Below are 18,049 nucleotides of genomic sequence, written 5' to 3'. Positions count from 1 at the left end.
ATGGCAGAACTGAACTTAAGGCATTTACCCTGGAGGGGAGGAAATAAATCCACAGCTCCAAAGAGAAGCAAGTAACCTTGGGGGAAAAGGCTTCTCAAGCATAAAATCTTTAATCATTCCAGGTTACTGCAGCTTGGCCTGTGGACTCCAGTTCCAAAATTTTATAGCTCAGGAAAAAATAAAATCTAACTGAAAGGGAAATGTGTTTATAAATAAACTATTATTTTAAAAAAGTAACTTAAACTAAGGTTATACACCTTTTATTTATTCTCTGATGGTGAATTCTCCCCCCAAATGTTTGCCTGAAACTGTGCATCAGAATAGAGAAGGGCTTGTATTACATTTACATTTTCTGTTGGGCACAGCATTTCTTAAGAATGACTACGCTGTATGTTAGACAATCAGACTTTTAGAATCACCTCTAAACATTCCATTGAGTTTTAGAATTGCAATTAAAACAGTTCATGCAGCATCTGTAAGCAGTTGTTGACAGATGAGAAGATAAGTGCAGCCATGTATTTACAGCTGCTTTAAGTTTAAATTAGCATGCTTTTCTAATTTCCCACGCTGACGCTACGATGACAACATCAGGCTTCGAAAGCCTAGAATCAAGCACATTTTTAATAGTCCAGGTGCTTAATTATTCATTAACCTGAATGAAAATACGAAAATATTCTCTTGTTTGAACATTTTTTTCCTGTCCGTTCTGAGACTTCTAATTCTCTCTAAATATTGTGAGCTTCTCTCTCTCTGTTCTCTCTAGTTACCATTTTCAAAACAATTAAGAGTTGGTCAGAGGTCACTCCCAAGCTATTAACACTTTGAACAGCAAGAAGGGACAAAAAGTATAGCCTTCCTAACAAACAGAACTTTTATTTATTTGAAATGTAGCTACTTCTTAAAGTATTTACAAACTATAAACATAACATTTTAAAAGAATCCATTAGCCAAAGAAAGATTGTTGGCTTTAAAGATTATATCCAACTTGGATATTAAATTATTTTAACTCTAGGGGCAACAGATAAAGGACATGGCAAAAATTTATAAAGTCACTCCATACTCACTGGCTGACACTAATAATTATAAAAAATTTAGTTCACATAAGTCTAAACATGTTCTTTTGATAAGCATAAAGTAATTTTTTAATTATAGGGGACTTTCTGATTTCCAGGGAAGACAATAAAACAGGAAGAAAGGTAGTGCCTTATCAGAAAAACAAGTTTTCCCATAAATCCGTACTACATTTGGTCTTATTGGTCAGAACTATCCTATGGCAACACCAGCTTCAATGCAAGCTGGGAAATTAGTTTTTTTCTAACTGACCACACAAGAACTCGAACACATTTGGCCTTAACTATATTCAAAATGTCCACTTAACCCCTTGAATTACACTAAGGAAATGAATAAGAATCAGCAGAACACAGGCACAATCACAAGGCACAAGACACAACACATGATCAAGTCTGTGACCAGAAAAAAAGCAGTACTTCTGTGCCCTGGGATCTTTCACAGTTGTTGCCAAGGCCACCTACAGACTAACCTTACAAGAGTTGCAGCAAGAAGGATAGGGGAACAGGGAAACAGAGAAGAATCATCTCTGCCTGATCCTTACCCCCAGCGGACCAAACCCTAGCTCCAGGGCTGTCTTTTATTAAGCAAAATGTGAGGCTATTACCCAATGATCATGGCAAAAATAGAAAACCATTAACATTCATACAAGTTTGGGTTTTGTTTTATTTTGTTTGGTTTTGTCTTTTTGTATATATCAAAATGAACAACTGGGATTTGTTAAGTTATGAAAGTTTTGTAAAGTATTACTTTTTCTAGTTGTTAGATTATTTATCTTTAATCAATGTTTTAAATTATGTATAACACAGGTAGTGTTGTTCATTTCATTAAAAATATTTTATACTGATTCTTATTATATGGCATTACTGTAAATTCGCTGAATTTTAAAAACTGCTGCATGGGTTTTGTAATAGCTTTTTCATTGGTCTGGACAACTAGTTGCTACTTTTTTCTGAAGTCTAACTTCTTGTCTATATTTATGTCCCATTAAAAAATTAATTACTATTATGTATATATGAAACTTTAAAATATATAAAACAGTTTACATCTTGGAATTTTATAGAATTGTTTTCCTCAGATTTTATTTAATACCTTAAACACTGGCACACAGAAGGCAATAACTACTTGGTGAACAAATTAATAAATGTTATAAAGTGTGACAGATACATACAGATACAAAAATCTTGGTATATGTAAGGTATCTATTTTATAGTTACAATGTGCCTCAAAATCTAGTTCTTCTGCTTATTCTGCTTGAAGTTATAATCAAATTCTAAGTAATTTTTCAAATATAAGAACATGATGTATTTTCTGTTCATAGTTCAAAATAAAATAGACTTTTATTTTGCCCACAATTATAATCACCAAAATACTGAACTTTAATCAGAACACTACATAAAAAACAATTGGGGAAAAGAGGACCACATAACTTCCCAAACAGATGGTCTAGTAGTGGCCAACTCAGTTTTCTCATGGTGGACGTACTTGTATTTTTTCTGGTGAGCACTGATAACTAAAATAGGCTGGAAGTTACAAAGAATTTCTACCGATATTTGCTCACTTTTATGATTGGTAGCAAGAAAGACAATGCCAAAAGCTAAGGAAAATATATATTTAGGAAAAAAGCAAATAAATAAATAGGACCTTCTTCTAGCAAATAATTCTACTAGAGGGAAAATTGTTCCTTAAGATGCCCTAAAAAAATATTCTTTCTCCAGGAATCAAAGACAGCAATCCCAAATTATTTAGCACAATGACATCTATTCTAATCAAATGGTGATTCAAGTAGGAATTACCTAAGTAAACAATTTTGACTAAATCGTCTGGCCCTGAGACATTGGACAAATGAAGACTTATAAGGGCTACTGTATACTATACTCATCTCTTAATTACCAATCTCATTGAATAGAAGTCAAGTTTTGATAACTAAACATGACCCAGATATATTTTAACCATGCTTCAACCCCCTGCTGCAAAACATTTGCTCTGACTCAAAACACTCTCTGTTCTACACTCATAGGAACTTATTGTCTCAATTTCCTGAGTGTCTCATTTTCAAATATTCTGTCCTCATAAACCTCTTAAAATGTCTGAATTCAAATTGTACCAATGGAATAAATCAATCTGACAAAATTATTATAAATTTATGCATGTTGCCAAAGAATGACTTCTCCACCACCAAAAAAAGGAAGGAAGTAAGGAAGGAAAAAAGGAAGGAAGGAAGGAAGGAAGGAAGGAAGGAAGGAAGGAAGGAAGGGAGGAAGGGAGGAAGGGAACTTAAGAGATTTCAGAAAAAATTCTAGTTCTTCACACTAAGTGCATATACCATATACATATAGTGTGTATTTACAGATGCAGTATGTGTACTAAGTTTTTCAAGCCATAAACCAGGTAATATTACAATGAAATTGAAGCCACTGTAATTTAAAGCATCATTTATGCAGCAAAATAGTGGGAAAATATACTGTGCTTCCCCGAAGATAAGACCTAGCTAGACCATCAGCTCTAATGCATCTTTTGGAACAAAAATTAATATAAGATCTCGTATTATAAGATATGCTATGATATTAATATTAATATTAATTAATAGTATTAATTTAATTAATATTAATATTGACATATTATATTAATTAATATATTATATCATATCATGTTATATAAGATCCAGTCTTATATTATACTAAAATAAGACCGGGTCTTACATTAATTTTTGCTCCAAAAGACGCATTAGAGCTGATGGTTTGGCTAGGTCTTATTTTTGGGGAAACACGGTATCGAGGTGAAAAAACAACAGAGCTTGTGGGACCTGATATTCCAAAAGAATTGAAGTTCAAATGTAAATGCACTATAAGAAAATTGAATCTCAATGTGAATGTTAACATTCTTTGTAGGATGACATTTATATATTACAATACAGAGTGGTATAAACAATGAATAATTCCTGGCAGTGTGGACATAGGTATTTTGTAATGAGCAAAAGTTGTTTGAACTGTGTTTAGAAATATTTAACTGCAAAATATTACACTTGAGTAAAAAAGATGGCATAAAGGGAAAGAAAAGAACGTGTAATTTATAAAGAAGTACTATATGTAATGTGACTGAAATTTTGGTTTATAAAGATTGCTACCATACCTATCAGCACCCAGGAGCATGGTCATCGGTGGGATACTTTGCTTTGGAGTAAGACATTATTCCCTAAATCAGGAATCCTTTTAACCTTCAAGGGAGACCGTTATCCTGGAATTCCTGCACATCTTCCCGACTGCACACAGGACAGGACCAGCTCAGGTAATGAGAGAGCCAAGCACCCACATAGAACAAAAACTAAATGGTCCCTTTGGATTTAATTAACTAAAATTATAATATTTTAGCCTCAGAGAACCAGAAACTGTGCTGGAAAAGTCTGAACTTAAATATGGATAGAAAGCAATGTTCCAAAATACTACCAGTGAAATCGTGCTTCAAACACTCGTATACCATTAGGTCCGAATGAAACCCATAGTAACACGTATTGAAATAATGTTTAGGATATCTTGGTGACACTGCATTAAAAACTGAAAAGTTTCACATGGGAACTCTTCAAAGTTCAGACTAATGGCAACTGACTGCTTGGCATTTTACAGAGATATCTATTAAAACTCATTTATAATCCACTCACTATGCAAATGTTTAATACTTGTGTACAACACACAGTACATATGGCACAGCATACAGTTCATCTGAATATGGCAGATTCAATTTTAGCACATAAGTGTCTTAGTTTACAAGTTACCATTTCAATTTTTGAACAGGATGTCGAATTTATATTAGTCTAAGTCAGCCTTGGGAGGAGGAAACCCACAACTAGCCTTAAGAGTGTAGAACAAATATCTGAGACAAATCAGATGTATTCTCCTCCCTCCTACCATACTGTAGGCACTTTACAGAGGTGTGACCAGTTAAAATCAATGTCAAGGGCAACTTTAATATTAAAATTGGCATACGAAGGCAAAAATTGGAATTTCAGGTGTTTTCTGCTAGAGGAAGCTTGAGGGTCCTTAGTGTGACTTGAGTCCATCACGTAACATTGTCCCCAGTTAAGATTGCAGAAGAGCCTGCACTGTCAAGTAAGTGTGACACAAAAAAGTAATGCTGATTTTAAATATTTTCATTTTAAACTCACTAACTTACATGTCATGTCATGCTATACTACAGTTATATAACTATGCTGGACTCATGTGGCCATGACACAAAGGTACATTTTCTAACGTAGAACAGTATGGGTCTCCAACAGAGAAGGCCTCATTGCTGCCAGTGTTTAGGAGGGAAGAAATATCATCTGTACTAAAATTTATGACATCATTATTTGCTTACTCTGTGTATTTTAGGCAGCTTCAAATTACCCAGTTTTAAGTGTGATGGTCATGACTCATGAATATTTTGGCCTTCATAAAATTCTAATTTGGCATGGATGGACACCAAAATTAAAAGAAATACCAAGGATTCAAAGAGAACAAACAATGAATCACTATCATCCCAAAACTAAAATCTGGCTCTCAGACAAAAGAATTAGTTTGTTTTTTAGGGAAGTCATAAATATCACGACCCATAAGCAAACATGAATCTAAATAAGTGTTCCATTTTTCAAAACATAAACTTGGAAGAGAACTTGAAAAGGATAAAGTAACTATACACAACAGACACAAACAAAAAAGAAAGAATTAAAAATATTCCGTGTAGGCAACGATATTGTTGTAAAGTAAACCGTAGTGGTTTAAAGGAGTCTCACAGCTGGTATTTGATATTAACTGGCTACTTCCAAGGAACTTGGAGTGAGAGGAAATACTAACAGTCCCTTTATGGACTGTAGGACTCATGGCTGCTCTGTGGTCATTCCAGTTCAAAGAAAGGCAAGACCATTTTCTTAAAGATTTCAGTGTAACTCAATTTGCCAAATTTACCCACTCTTTGTTTGGTGGCAGGGATGGTGGATATTGGGGGGAAGAAAAGACCCTAGTTAAGCATAAACAAAGAAAAGAGAAATATATTACATTTTTGAGGAAGAGTTATAGGGCATTACCAACACAAGGTAATTATGTTTCTCCATTTAAGAAAAAGGCACAGAAGCTTTGAACACTAGTTGGCTGAGGAGGAGATAAGCAATCAGCTTCCTATATTCCCAGAGAGTTCCCAGGAGGGAGGAAGGGGGGGCCAGTCTCCAAGCAGCACCCACTCGTATATGCAAGAATCTTCCCCAACAAACACAATATCAAAGTTTGCTTTTTTGGGGGAGGGAGTGGGTGGCATTTTTCATCCTATCCAAGTATTTCACCAAGTTGGAAGCAGAAGTATTATTAAATTCATGAACACTTCCTCTACACATAAAAGAATATTAAGCAATCTTATTTTAATCCTGTTTCTGACCCCCCAAAATAGGCACAGAACTTTTACTTAGAAAGAGAAATTAGTATGAGAATGAGAAATTACTGTGAAGAGAATCACTTTACACTAAAATGTAAACTGGGAAATAAACAGTGCTTAAATATAAAGCTTCATTTTATATAATTACATATAGTTTTAATCCTGAAATAACAAATATGAAAATCACTTTAAAAAAAGATCATACCAGTATCTGCATAGAGATTTGTATGGATAATGTACATGAGCATGTATAGATTTGTATCGAGAGTGTATTATCTAATTCTTTATTCATTTACACATGGGCCCACTACTTATCTATTTAGTGCTTCATCCTTTATTCCAGATTCAGCCAGGAAAAAATTTCTCTCTTTAGAAATACAGTATATGATAAAAGTTCCTGAAATACTCCAACTAACATATATATTGGAATCCTACGGAAGTGAATACTTCCAAGATGTTATTGAATAAAAAACATATAGTTAGCTCTTGAAGAGCAGGGAACTGTGTTTACCACTCATGTTGAATTTCCCCTTCCTTTCTGCTCACACACCTCCAATGCAACACCCCACTTCACCCCACCCCACCTCACCCCACCGCTGTGCCCCGCCAGGCTCACCGCTAGTGTTCAGCACCAGGAACTTCATAGCGATTACTGACTGCCTGGTAAACCAGCAGATAGAACACATCACAGAACACGTCACACAAAATCAACCACTGGGAGCAAATTAGGGCACTCAAACCAGACTTACTCTATGAGAAGGAAAGTATCTACTCCATGATTTGTCTCGCTGACAGCACAGACTTCGCTGGTGGCCATTCTGGAAGAGCCGCCCAACAAAGCAGTGCAATCACATTTTTCTAAACAAATTTACACAAGCTTAACTCTTGTATACAACATCCTACCATTACATTTTCTTCCTATTGTATCCAGGGAAAGTACGTTTTCATCTTTTAGATATTCTGGGATGATTTCACTGTAAATTTAGAATGCATATTTGTATTTCTCCTGTGCCAACTAATAACATAAAGACTTGAAATGTTTACACCTTATAGTAGCAGCATTAATTAACCTGCTTCTTTAATAGAGATTTAAATCAGAAAGTATGTAGACTTTGAAGTATTCAGGATGAGTTCCCATGAAATTACATGGCATTATGAAAATCCTGTGTGGACCAAAGTCTTTTCGCCAGTGACTTACGTATGGAGCTCAAGGCGGGCCATAACCCCTGTTCTTTGTCTCAGGGGTATACGGCCAGGGTTGTTACCCTCAAGGACAGACACAAACCCAGGCACACAGGAGAGCGAAAACACGTTATAAGCAGACCTACAATACACAGCCTCCCTACACCGAGTTATTAAACACACGGGGTTGCTTCCAATGGTCTCAAAATCAAACATCAACATAACATCCTACTTTCACATTTTAGAAATCAGGAAAACTGTCAGGAAGCTTATAATAAAAAATGTAATAAATGAGGTAGAAGGTGCTGGAAAATCACTCTGAAGAATATCACAGTTACCTCCTATGTCCGGGACACCGTATTTACGTTTACGGTATTTTTTCAGATGCTGAAGCCTATCTATTTAACAAAAATGTACATTATGCTTACTGTGTGCCAGTCATGGTTCTAAGGGATATATATGTTGTTTATTCCTCAAAATAACCTTATGAGGTAATGAGTGTCTTCATTTTACATAAGAAAGCACAGAGAAGTTACTAACTTCTCTGTAGCCCAAGGTCACACAGGTGGTAGTAAGTAGCAGAGGCAGGATGTGAAATCACACAGCCAGGAGGTGAATAGTGAAAGTCATATTCCAGAGCCTGTGCTCTTATCCACTACATTGAAACAGTTAATGTCACTGAAGCAAGAGACAGTTATGTGATGGAAACAAACAGAAATATTGACAGTGAGTTCTCCTAGGCACTATCAGAGGAAGTGTAAAGCAAAGTGCAGTCAGAAAAAGAGCTAGCTTTGTTTGCAGCCTTCACCACTTATAAGTGCATGCGTTATTGTTGCATAAAAGGTGGAGAAAATGGTAATTTGGGGACCAAGTCTTAAAGTAAAATAAATGACAATATAAATGACTAATTAAAACCTTCACAAGCATAGAAATTGCAAACCACATCTTTTCGATCTCATCCAAAATATTTGTCTACTGCCCACCTGTCCAAACAAGGACAGTGTTAAAGCTGAACTTGTTGAGAAGTTGGCCTTTTAAACTCTCAAGTGTTGTTATTTACTCAACACTGCACATCTGGGTATTTCTTCTTTCAGTATGCCCATTTTCTAATAGGTGTCTTTTGAGTTTGAGTAAATTTTTCTGCCACATTAAAAAAACAACAAGAACAACAAACAACAACAAAAAAAAAACACAGGAGCTACAAAGTAATTATACATTTATTTCATCACTCATTTCTGCTCCTCCCTTCTAGTCTTAACTATTAGCAAGAATGCCTGGAAGTACATTTTTAAAAGAAGTGATTGCTAGGACACTTTATGGTTAGCTCTGTTTTTACTTAATTGCCAGCGGACTTACACTTAAGTGTATGAACTACAAAGAATCTAATCTCATACACACTGATTTTTTTTATACTCTCTTTTAATGGATTGTCTAAAAATATTTAGCTAGGCAAATAAATAAACCATGGTTAGCTGCTTGAAGAACCATTAAGAGGTGAGTGGTGTGTGTGTGTGTGTATCTGAGCATGGCCACTGTTTACACTGCTTGCTCTGTGTGGAATGTGCACTCTAATAGCAAAGATGTCTGTTATTAATATGTTATAAATGTTTTCAGATAGTACAGTGATGGGTGTTTACGTAAGTCAGAAGTGGCCATCACTGTCATCATCAGAAATCAGGAGCATATAGAGGAGTTCAATAACCATATATGGGTGGCCAACGGAATGCAGTCACTGCCAGACTCTCCAAGGAAGCCTGCGGCTGAAAATGGCTTTAGGCAAGTTTCTGACCAGCTTCTAACCCGCTTTTTGTAAGACGCATCTGCAGGATGATGCCAGATTAAACTCTTTCAAATACCGCTTTCAGCATATGATGAAAGAATTGTTAGTGACTCCTGCTGCTTTCAACCCAAACTCAAATTTAGGCCGTGCTCTTTGGTTTCTTACACTCTCTACAACATCCCCTTCTGTTTCCTGCACAGCTCTGCACCCAGTTCCCCAAACACCCTGACTGCACTGACATGACTACCTCTGGTCTTCGCTCTCACACTTGCACCTCTGAACCAGTCTTCCTTCCCTTGTTTCTGTGACAGCAGCTACTCGTTTTACACAGCTGACCTACCATCATTCCACCTTTCCCATGCCTGCCAGTGCAATCCCCAGAAGGCTAGCCAACAATGCCTGTTAAATCAGGAGACTCTCTTACAAAACCTTTTATTCTGTTGGCATTTATAGATTAACTCATTTCTGGCATTTTAAAAAAGTTTCTCGTTTCTCAAAACAGATTACATGCTTGTTATAGACAGGAATCACTCACTCTACATGTTTTCATCACTCACTGCGTTGTAATTTCCTGCCTAGAATTGAAGCTACTGCTACTGAGAATTAATTAAAATGCCCCTGAATGGAAGTCGATTTAAATATGAGAATTTGGAGCAAAAGCATATAAACTTTGGTACTAATGGGTAAGATGAAGTTAGCAGTGTCCACACGGCTCCTTCACGAGTCCCTAAATTTTCCTTCCAGGCAGTCACTGAGGCCATCAGGCAACTTCAGATGGCCTATCAAGTAACTGAGGACGGCTCAGTTGGAAAAGAACAGCTCTATAGTCAAGTCTCTTACCATAGTCCTTGGGACTGAATGGACTTCAGATCCCAGAAGTTTTCAGGAAATCCAGTGGGTATACACTTTAATACTCACCACCCACCCTGTCCCCAGCAGGGTCTGTGGCAGCATCTTGTAAGTAAATACATTACTATTTCTTTAGCAAAGTTTAGCAATATTCAAACTTAGAGGGTACATTAAGGCTATAAATAGCTCTATGTCAGATCAGATCAGGGTTATAGCACCAAATAATTTATGAAATTGAGCTCTTGGATTCAGGATTGCAGAAAAGAAATCGCGGATCCCTTGCAACACTGGAAAGCCACTAGAGTGCTATCAGCACAAGAAAACAGTAAGAATCTACGATGGAAAGGTATTTAAAGGCAGGTATTCTGTGATGGATGCACAATAAACTGAATAATGATCTCTTTTCTCTCTCATAGTTAAACTACAAACTCTGAAAAACAGTAAATCAAGCATAGGAACCGCCCAAATAATTTCTGCAAGTAAGGTTTAGAAAAAAACAATTGCACAGACAAATATAAAATACCTACAGTAAATTTTAGAATTACATTACAAATCAAATGGTCATCTCTTGTTTAAAGGTTTCTGCTACATCTTTTTTTTTCTACTATGAAAAATCAGTGATACCTTACTTCACAATTTACACATAGTTGAAGTTACAAATATGTGTTTTGCAATAAAATGTAGGCCTCCGTGGTATTTATAAAGTGCATATACCAGGATTACTGTAACTGGTGAAAGGTGAAACAACATGGGCTTGGAAGCTGGTGGAGGTGTGATGCCTCTGCCAGCTAAAGTCTGTCCTTTCCAAATCCAATTATTTGTGAAAGGTCATTTGGCATAGGTACGATCACAGTCTTTCACTGAAGTTATATTACTGCAACTCAGAAGAATGTTTAATTATTGTCAGGAATTCCTGTTAGGCCTCCAGGGATACAGCCATCCTTATGGATTAGACCATTTATGATCTATCTTTAGTCAGAGGGGCACCGTGTGGTAACCCTGGAAGAAAGTCCAAGTTTATTTCAGATTGTTCCATTGTGGGGAATTGGGACATGAGTAAATGTCACGAGGGGGCCCTCACTATTACCCAGAGAGTAATACTTCTCTGCCTTCTGGCACACTGCTACCATTTGCAGGAGGACAGGAGTATGGATTTGGGATCTTTAGCAAACGCTAAAGGCCCTAACCCATTATCACACTTTTCTAAAACGTATGCTGCCAAAGATTTTTTAAAAAGAAAAAAAAAGCTGTATTCTTGCTCCTGGTTAAGTCATTTGAGTCTTAGGTTCACTATCTTTAACGAAATATAGTACCACCCATCTCATGGAGGTGTCATGAAAAAGAAAGTAAACTTGTAAAGTCTTCACGCAGTGCATGGCACACATAGGTGCACAGGATGTTGCAGATATAACCTAATTATTATGTAAATACCTTCCCTCCATATACAGAGGTGTGCATGGGATATAAAGGGTTATATGAACTTGTGAAGACCCCTATAGCTGCCAGAGATGACAGTGCTGGGGGCACAGGAAACCCTCATTCCTCTCATACCAATTCCTGTGTCTCCAAACATCCAGGTGAGAACTAGGAAACAGCATGCCAGGTTGGATGCATGCTGAGAACAAGGAGGTCATGAGACCCCTCTCCAGATTCTTAAGGCCAGAAAGAAATCTCCCAAATCCATCTCCTCCGATCAACTTGGAAGGGCATGAATAGACACCCAGTGATATGCCACTGGTTTCAGTAATAAAGCAATTTTGATAACTGTCTCGTGAACAAATGGCTGCCAAGCAGGTGTTCACAGTTCATAGGAAAGAATATAACGAAGTGAAACCAAAATGAACAATGAATTGAGCTCTTTATGGCCCAAAGCCATAAATCCCCAGCATCATTCAGAGTGGTGTGAGAAATCTCTTAAAAGACAGGAGGTTAGATACCCAGGAAAAGGAGACAAGAATTCCATCCCTCAGTTAGGAAATGTTTGCCCTCCTCAGAACGGGCTCTTAAGGAGTCAAACCCTGAGTCTCTAACATGAGTTGATGCAGAGTGATGTAAAGAGAGGAAGGTTTCCACCTTTCACCAATATTTCACATTTCCCTAATGGTGAACCTCCTATCTAAAGCTTGGTGTTTGATTGCTGCCTGAAAGTATGGGAATTTGAAGGACATCAGAGAAATGTCCCGGTACTGCAGCAAAAAGCACAGAGGAGGCTGTGACTAAATGGCTAAATATTACACATTTATGACCTATTTCACTTGTATAAAATTTACCTTCTAATTTCTAATTCAGGCTAATGGGATATGCATACTGTTAATTTTCCTTTAGGGATTGTAATAATACTCGTCAAACACGTAAGTATTTTCAGTATATTACACAGCTTAAGTCCTGCTGATCCTAGACAATTATTTCCTTTAAAGGGATGTGAATTTCTAAAGCTTAATTTGGAATAATGGTGATTATTCCATAAATCACCAAATCACCAAATTAAGTGATTTATGGAATAATGCCTTAATCACCCATCATTCATGCACAAAAACCAGCCTCTTTTCTGAAATTCCCTAATCCGACAAGTAAGACCAACATTATCCTATGATTAAAATACTGATGATAAGGAATAGTCTCCCTTACTTTTTATACTATCAGTCACCAGGTCTATGGCTTCTTCCTCTACCACCTTTTTCTTCTGTTCCTCCTGTCCTCACTCTGCTCTATTCATCACTTCCCTTCCAGATTATTATTGTGGCTTCTTAACTAGACTATTCCCCCAGCAAAATCCTTCTCACCTCCAAGCAACCCCACAAGTGATTTCAATAATCTTCTCACTAACTATGTCTCCCAGGTGCTCAGAGTATGAATAACCCTCCATGACCCATATCGTAATGGTCAAATTCCTTAAACTGGCTCAGGCCATATACAGTGTGACTCCATCCATCTCTACAAATTTATTCTTAGTTAAGAGCCATAGCCGTTACCCTATAGAGTCCCTCATCTCCAGTCAAACAGTTCTACTTACCTGCTCGCCTTTTTCCCCCATCCAAGACACACAAGGATTCCCTGTGCTTGATGGGACTCACGTGCTGGAAATTCTCATCCAAGTTACAACTCAAGTTCTGCCATATGTCAAGGCACCCAGACCAACTAGGCCTCACAGATGATTCTCTTCCCCAAATTTCAGAACACAGACAATGCTTTGGTACCATTCCCATAATATCTCATAGAATTTTTGTGTTTAAGCCTTTCTTTCTTCTACCTAAGTTGTAAGCTCCTTGAAGAGAGGAAAAATCGTTTATGTCTCTTAAGATGCCCCATACCTAACAGATTACCTTGCAAACTCAACAATTATAGAATGAATATGATAAACCAATGAAGTGAGTCATTATTATACACCATTGATCAGTGAGTCTAACACACTCACTGTGCGTGAGAATGACTTAGGATGCTAGTTAGAAATGTACATTCCTCCAACCAAGTATAGAGATTTGGTCGATGCCAGATAAGGAAAAACTAAAAATAAAAACCTCTAGGGTATTGTGCCACAGTTAATACACAGATGGTATTTTAGAAAACATCGCCACTGATTAATTGAAACAGTAAATTAAAAAATCGAACAAGTACAAAAGTATGCCAAATTATAAGGCATGGAGAAAGAAAATCTGGTATGTTGCAAACTAGTTGCCATTATCAGGAAGCTTTTTGTGAGAGTCACTATAATAAACCATGTGTGCTTTTATTATGTTAATTAAAATATATTCTCATTAAGACAACTAATGTTAATAGTAAGCTAATCTACTTCTTTTGCATTTAAACTGTAAATGTAAGGATATTTGAAGTTATCTGTGTAAAACAGAAAATAAGATAAGTTATACGTATTTATTCAATATTTGACCTAGATTACTCATTTAATTGACACAAAGTTGTAATCTTTAAGCTTTCTTTTATTGATTTCGATCTTTAACAAAGGCATTCCCATGTAAGATATTCTCTGCTTGCATTTATTACTCTAAAAACCTAAGTATGTAGGTATGTATACTTCTACTCCAACCCACTTTATGGAATAAAAGTTCTGTAAGTATATTTCATGATAGGAAGTAATTCTTCCTTTTGTTGTTGTTGCTGTAGTAAACCAACTTTTTTCTTCAAATCAAAGTCCTCAACTCCAACCAACTCCAATCAACCAAAGTGAACTCTCCTTAATTTTATGTTGAAAAAATATTGTAGTTAAGAGTCTAGTGCTTTTTCCTAGGTTTTGTAGTTTTCTTTTAGTTTAATAACTCAAATATTTCCTCTTTTTTTTCCCATCATGCCCAGTTAATTTTAGTTATATAATAGGCAATACTTTGCTCGCCTTACTTTTCTGATGTTGACTTGCTTGCACGTTCACATTCTTCAGAGAAACACTTCCAGGATTTTTCAGTAAGTCATACTAAACCATACATAATTAGAAAGAGGAATCTAATAAATTCAAATATAAGTTGAGGGAACAAGGAGATCTTGTTTCCCTTTGTGATTTTACCTGCCATTTTTGTATGGCTTTGGGGATGGGGTGAAGGATTGGATGGCTAACTTTGGTTCATAGCAGGTGAACTGTTTTGTAGTTTTTAAATTTTAAAAAAGCTTTCTAAGGGTAAATTATCAAAAATTTGCATCTATTGGGGACTATGTATATTTAGAGTCTTCTGAAATTTCTTCTTGGGGCTTATGTAGTTCATAGAAAATTAACCACCAGCTCCTCTCTAGGGCTTACATCTAAAGCAGGCCCTTGTTTAGGCCGGTAGGGAGAGCCGTGGAGTGTGTGGACCAGGTCTCTTGACAGTCCTGTGGCAAAGACATAGCAGCTTCACCGAGGGCTTTAAGGACATATGCCCTGCCCAGCCTCTACTCAACGACCTGAAAACACTTTAGTGCAGGAATAACACTGCCTTGTGGTCCATGGAACTCAGAGACTTAAAGTGATGTCTCAGCATATGAAAAAATCCACATACCGTGCTTCCCCGAAAATAAGACCTAGCCGGACCTAGCCGGACCTAACCGGACAATCAGCTCTAATGCGTCTTTGGACAAAAATTAATAAAAAGACCCGGTCTTATTTTACTACAATATGTAAGACTGGGTCTTATATTAATTTTTGGTCCAAAAGACGCATTAGAACTGATGGTCTGGCTAGGTCTTCTTTTTGGGGAAACACGGTATCACATACAGAATATCAACTCATATTCACCATATAGAATATAAAAGATGGTTAAATATGAAAAGCAAACAAAAATGGCCCAAAGATTTTCATGGCAAAAGGAAACTTTGATTACATCACCAATGAAGGCAATTTTGAAAATTAAAAATACATTACCTTTCACCCTCCAACCGCACACCTATACATAACACACATATACACTCACTCACACGCACATGTGCACACACAGGCACTTTCATACAGGACAGTTCCCAGCAGTGAGTGACACTCATACATGCTCTTAGCTTATCAGGAAAGGCTTCTCGTTTTACCTCCTACTTCCCACGTTCTTCCTGTAAATCAAAGTGAGTTATCATAATCAATACTATTAATAGTTTGACTTTACAGTAACAGAAAGTAAATAGATATGGTGAAACCCAAGGCATTCAAATTACAGGAAGTGTCAGTGGGTTTCATGCTACATTTTTGTGGCATTTATAAGGACAGGAAGACATTCTTATAAGAGTTATACCTATGTAAATATTTGCATAAAAATTATTTTACAATTCACATAATACACTTTGTTCTTCAATTTAATGCACATTGTTTTTTACTCAAAAGGTTTTTCCTTGACCCCTCTATTGAATTACATGTTCTGGTACCTTTAAATTGTTTTCCCAAATTTAAAGACAAACGTAGTTTGGTTTTAAGGTAGTCTTCTGGATCTTAAACGTCCTTCAAAATATAACTGAAAAGACAATTTAACTCCTACACATCCAGTATATGTTAACAAAGTCAACTACAAGTTGACAATTTCTCCTCTTGCCATCCGTTCAAATAAAGCACCGCAGTCCAGTTCCACGCAGACTTCGCATAGTATGTCGAATATGAAACTTCTTCAGGAGTTCAAGAACTCTATCTAGTAAGCATTACTATCCACCCGTATGTCGTATCTGAACTTTTCAGGTCAATACACATATACTCTTAGAGAAGCATGTGAGAAGCAGGCACAAATACATAACTCCTTTTTAATACATAATTCCTAGTTTCTTAAAAGTCTCTTGGCAACGTTTTAGGCAGAGTTAAACATCATTCATTTAAAAAATAAATAAACCCACCCTACTTTCAGTATCTTACGACCAGATTTCAGAAATGCGGAGTTTTATGAAATTGACAAGTCATGCCTGATTGCGATCTACATGAGATCCTGTGGCACTGACCATCTTCTCCAAGGGACTCTGAAGTCTTAAACCTTCCAGCTAGGTTATTAAAATTCCTTTACGTTTTTCTAAAGTCGCGCGCAGCGCCTAGCGCTCCGCGTAATGGAACACCCCAGGAAAATATGCCTCGGCTGGCTGGTCGCACTAACCCCAGAGCTGTCTGCCTCCCACTAATCTGCCAGGGAAGAAAAGGGCCTCGGGACCGGAGTGAATGAACCCCGGCTCTCTGGGGCCGCGCTCCCTGCACAGGTTCAAGTCCCGCTCCGTGCACCCGCCGGGACTGCTCCTACACAGGTTACGAGATCTCTGACACCAGCCACCTTTCTGGGCCCTTCACTCCTGTAACTTGCTTTTCTATTTAGTAACAACTTTCTGGGGTTGGCGGGAGGGAAGGAAACTTTTGTCCTGGGAAGTGTGCACTCCACTGAGAAATTTTGGATTCAGCGTACACACGGTGACACAAACACACACGGATCACCGCAGGTTCTGGGTCCTCAGCGGCCCGAACCCCGCGGTCCCCCAGCAGCCCGGCCCGGAGAGCGCGACCCGCACCCACCTTGGCCTCGCCCGCGTCCGGCTCCGCGTCGGAGGAGAAGCCGAGTCCCGACTCGAAGGCGGCGGCGGGCGCCTGGCGCGGACCCGGGAGCAGAGCGGCGGCGAGCAGGGAACACGCCAGAGAGAAGCCGCGCAGCCAGCGCATGGTGGAAGGACCCGGAGCGCGGCGGCCGGTCCGCGGCGCGGCGGGGCTGGGCGCGCGGGCGCCCGGCGCGGCGGCTCCCTCCTCGCCCTCTCCTCGGACAGCCCCGCGCTGCCCCCCGAGGGCGAGCCGCAGGCGGCGGGAGCGCGGCCGGCACTCGGCGTTCCCAAAGTCGCTCGTCGCCGTCCCAGCCAGTGCTGGCCAGAGGCGACGGGGTCAGGTACAAGCCTCACAGGAAACCGGACATCCGAGCTCCCCGCACTCGGGGCCAGCGAGGTGAGGCCGGGGCGAGGGCGGACGGCTCCTCGGTCCGCGTTTCTGCTTTTGCTTTTTGGAAAGAGGGGGGCAAAGCCGAAACACCCCGCGATGTTCGGCCCCTCCAACCCCCCAGGGCCCGCGTCCCCTCCTCCCAGTCCTTCCCCGAAGTAGAGCGAGCGGGGCGGCCGCGGCGGCGGGCAACGGGCGGCGGGGCGCGGGGCGGCGAGGCCGGGAGCGCGGCGGCGGCGCGGCGGGCGCAGGGCAGGGCATGGCTGATGCGCCCTCTGCCTGCGCTTATGTGAGAGAAAGGGCCGAGGGAGGGAGCGTGCCGGGCCCGGCTGCCCTCCCCTTCGCTTTCCCTCGGAAGCGCGCTCCCTCGAGCTCCCGGCGCCTTCGCCGCCTCCGCGGCCCCACCTTCTCCCCCCTCC

At 39.0% G+C, this 18,049-nt stretch overlaps 1 protein-coding gene across 1 annotated transcript in view; it reads right to left on the bottom strand.

Annotated features, from left to right (window-relative positions):
• VEGFC (vascular endothelial growth factor C) overlaps positions 1 to 17,772 on the bottom strand; it is a 108,574-nt gene extending 90,802 nt beyond the window's left edge. The window contains exon 1 of the mRNA XM_033103842.1: positions 17,223 to 17,772. Coding sequence (XP_032959733.1) covers positions 17,223 to 17,366 — 144 coding nt within the window. The 5' untranslated portion in view covers positions 17,367 to 17,772. The remainder of the gene's footprint in view (positions 1 to 17,222) is intronic.
• Between the last annotated feature and the right edge of the window lie 277 nt (positions 17,773 to 18,049).

The sequence above is a fragment of the Rhinolophus ferrumequinum genome, chromosome 4 (assembly GCF_004115265.2).
Source record: "Rhinolophus ferrumequinum isolate MPI-CBG mRhiFer1 chromosome 4, mRhiFer1_v1.p, whole genome shotgun sequence".
NCBI lineage: Eukaryota > Metazoa > Chordata > Mammalia > Chiroptera > Rhinolophidae > Rhinolophus > Rhinolophus ferrumequinum.
The sequence above is the reverse complement of the archived record's forward strand: the minus strand, read 5'-3'. Positions and strand labels throughout refer to the sequence as shown.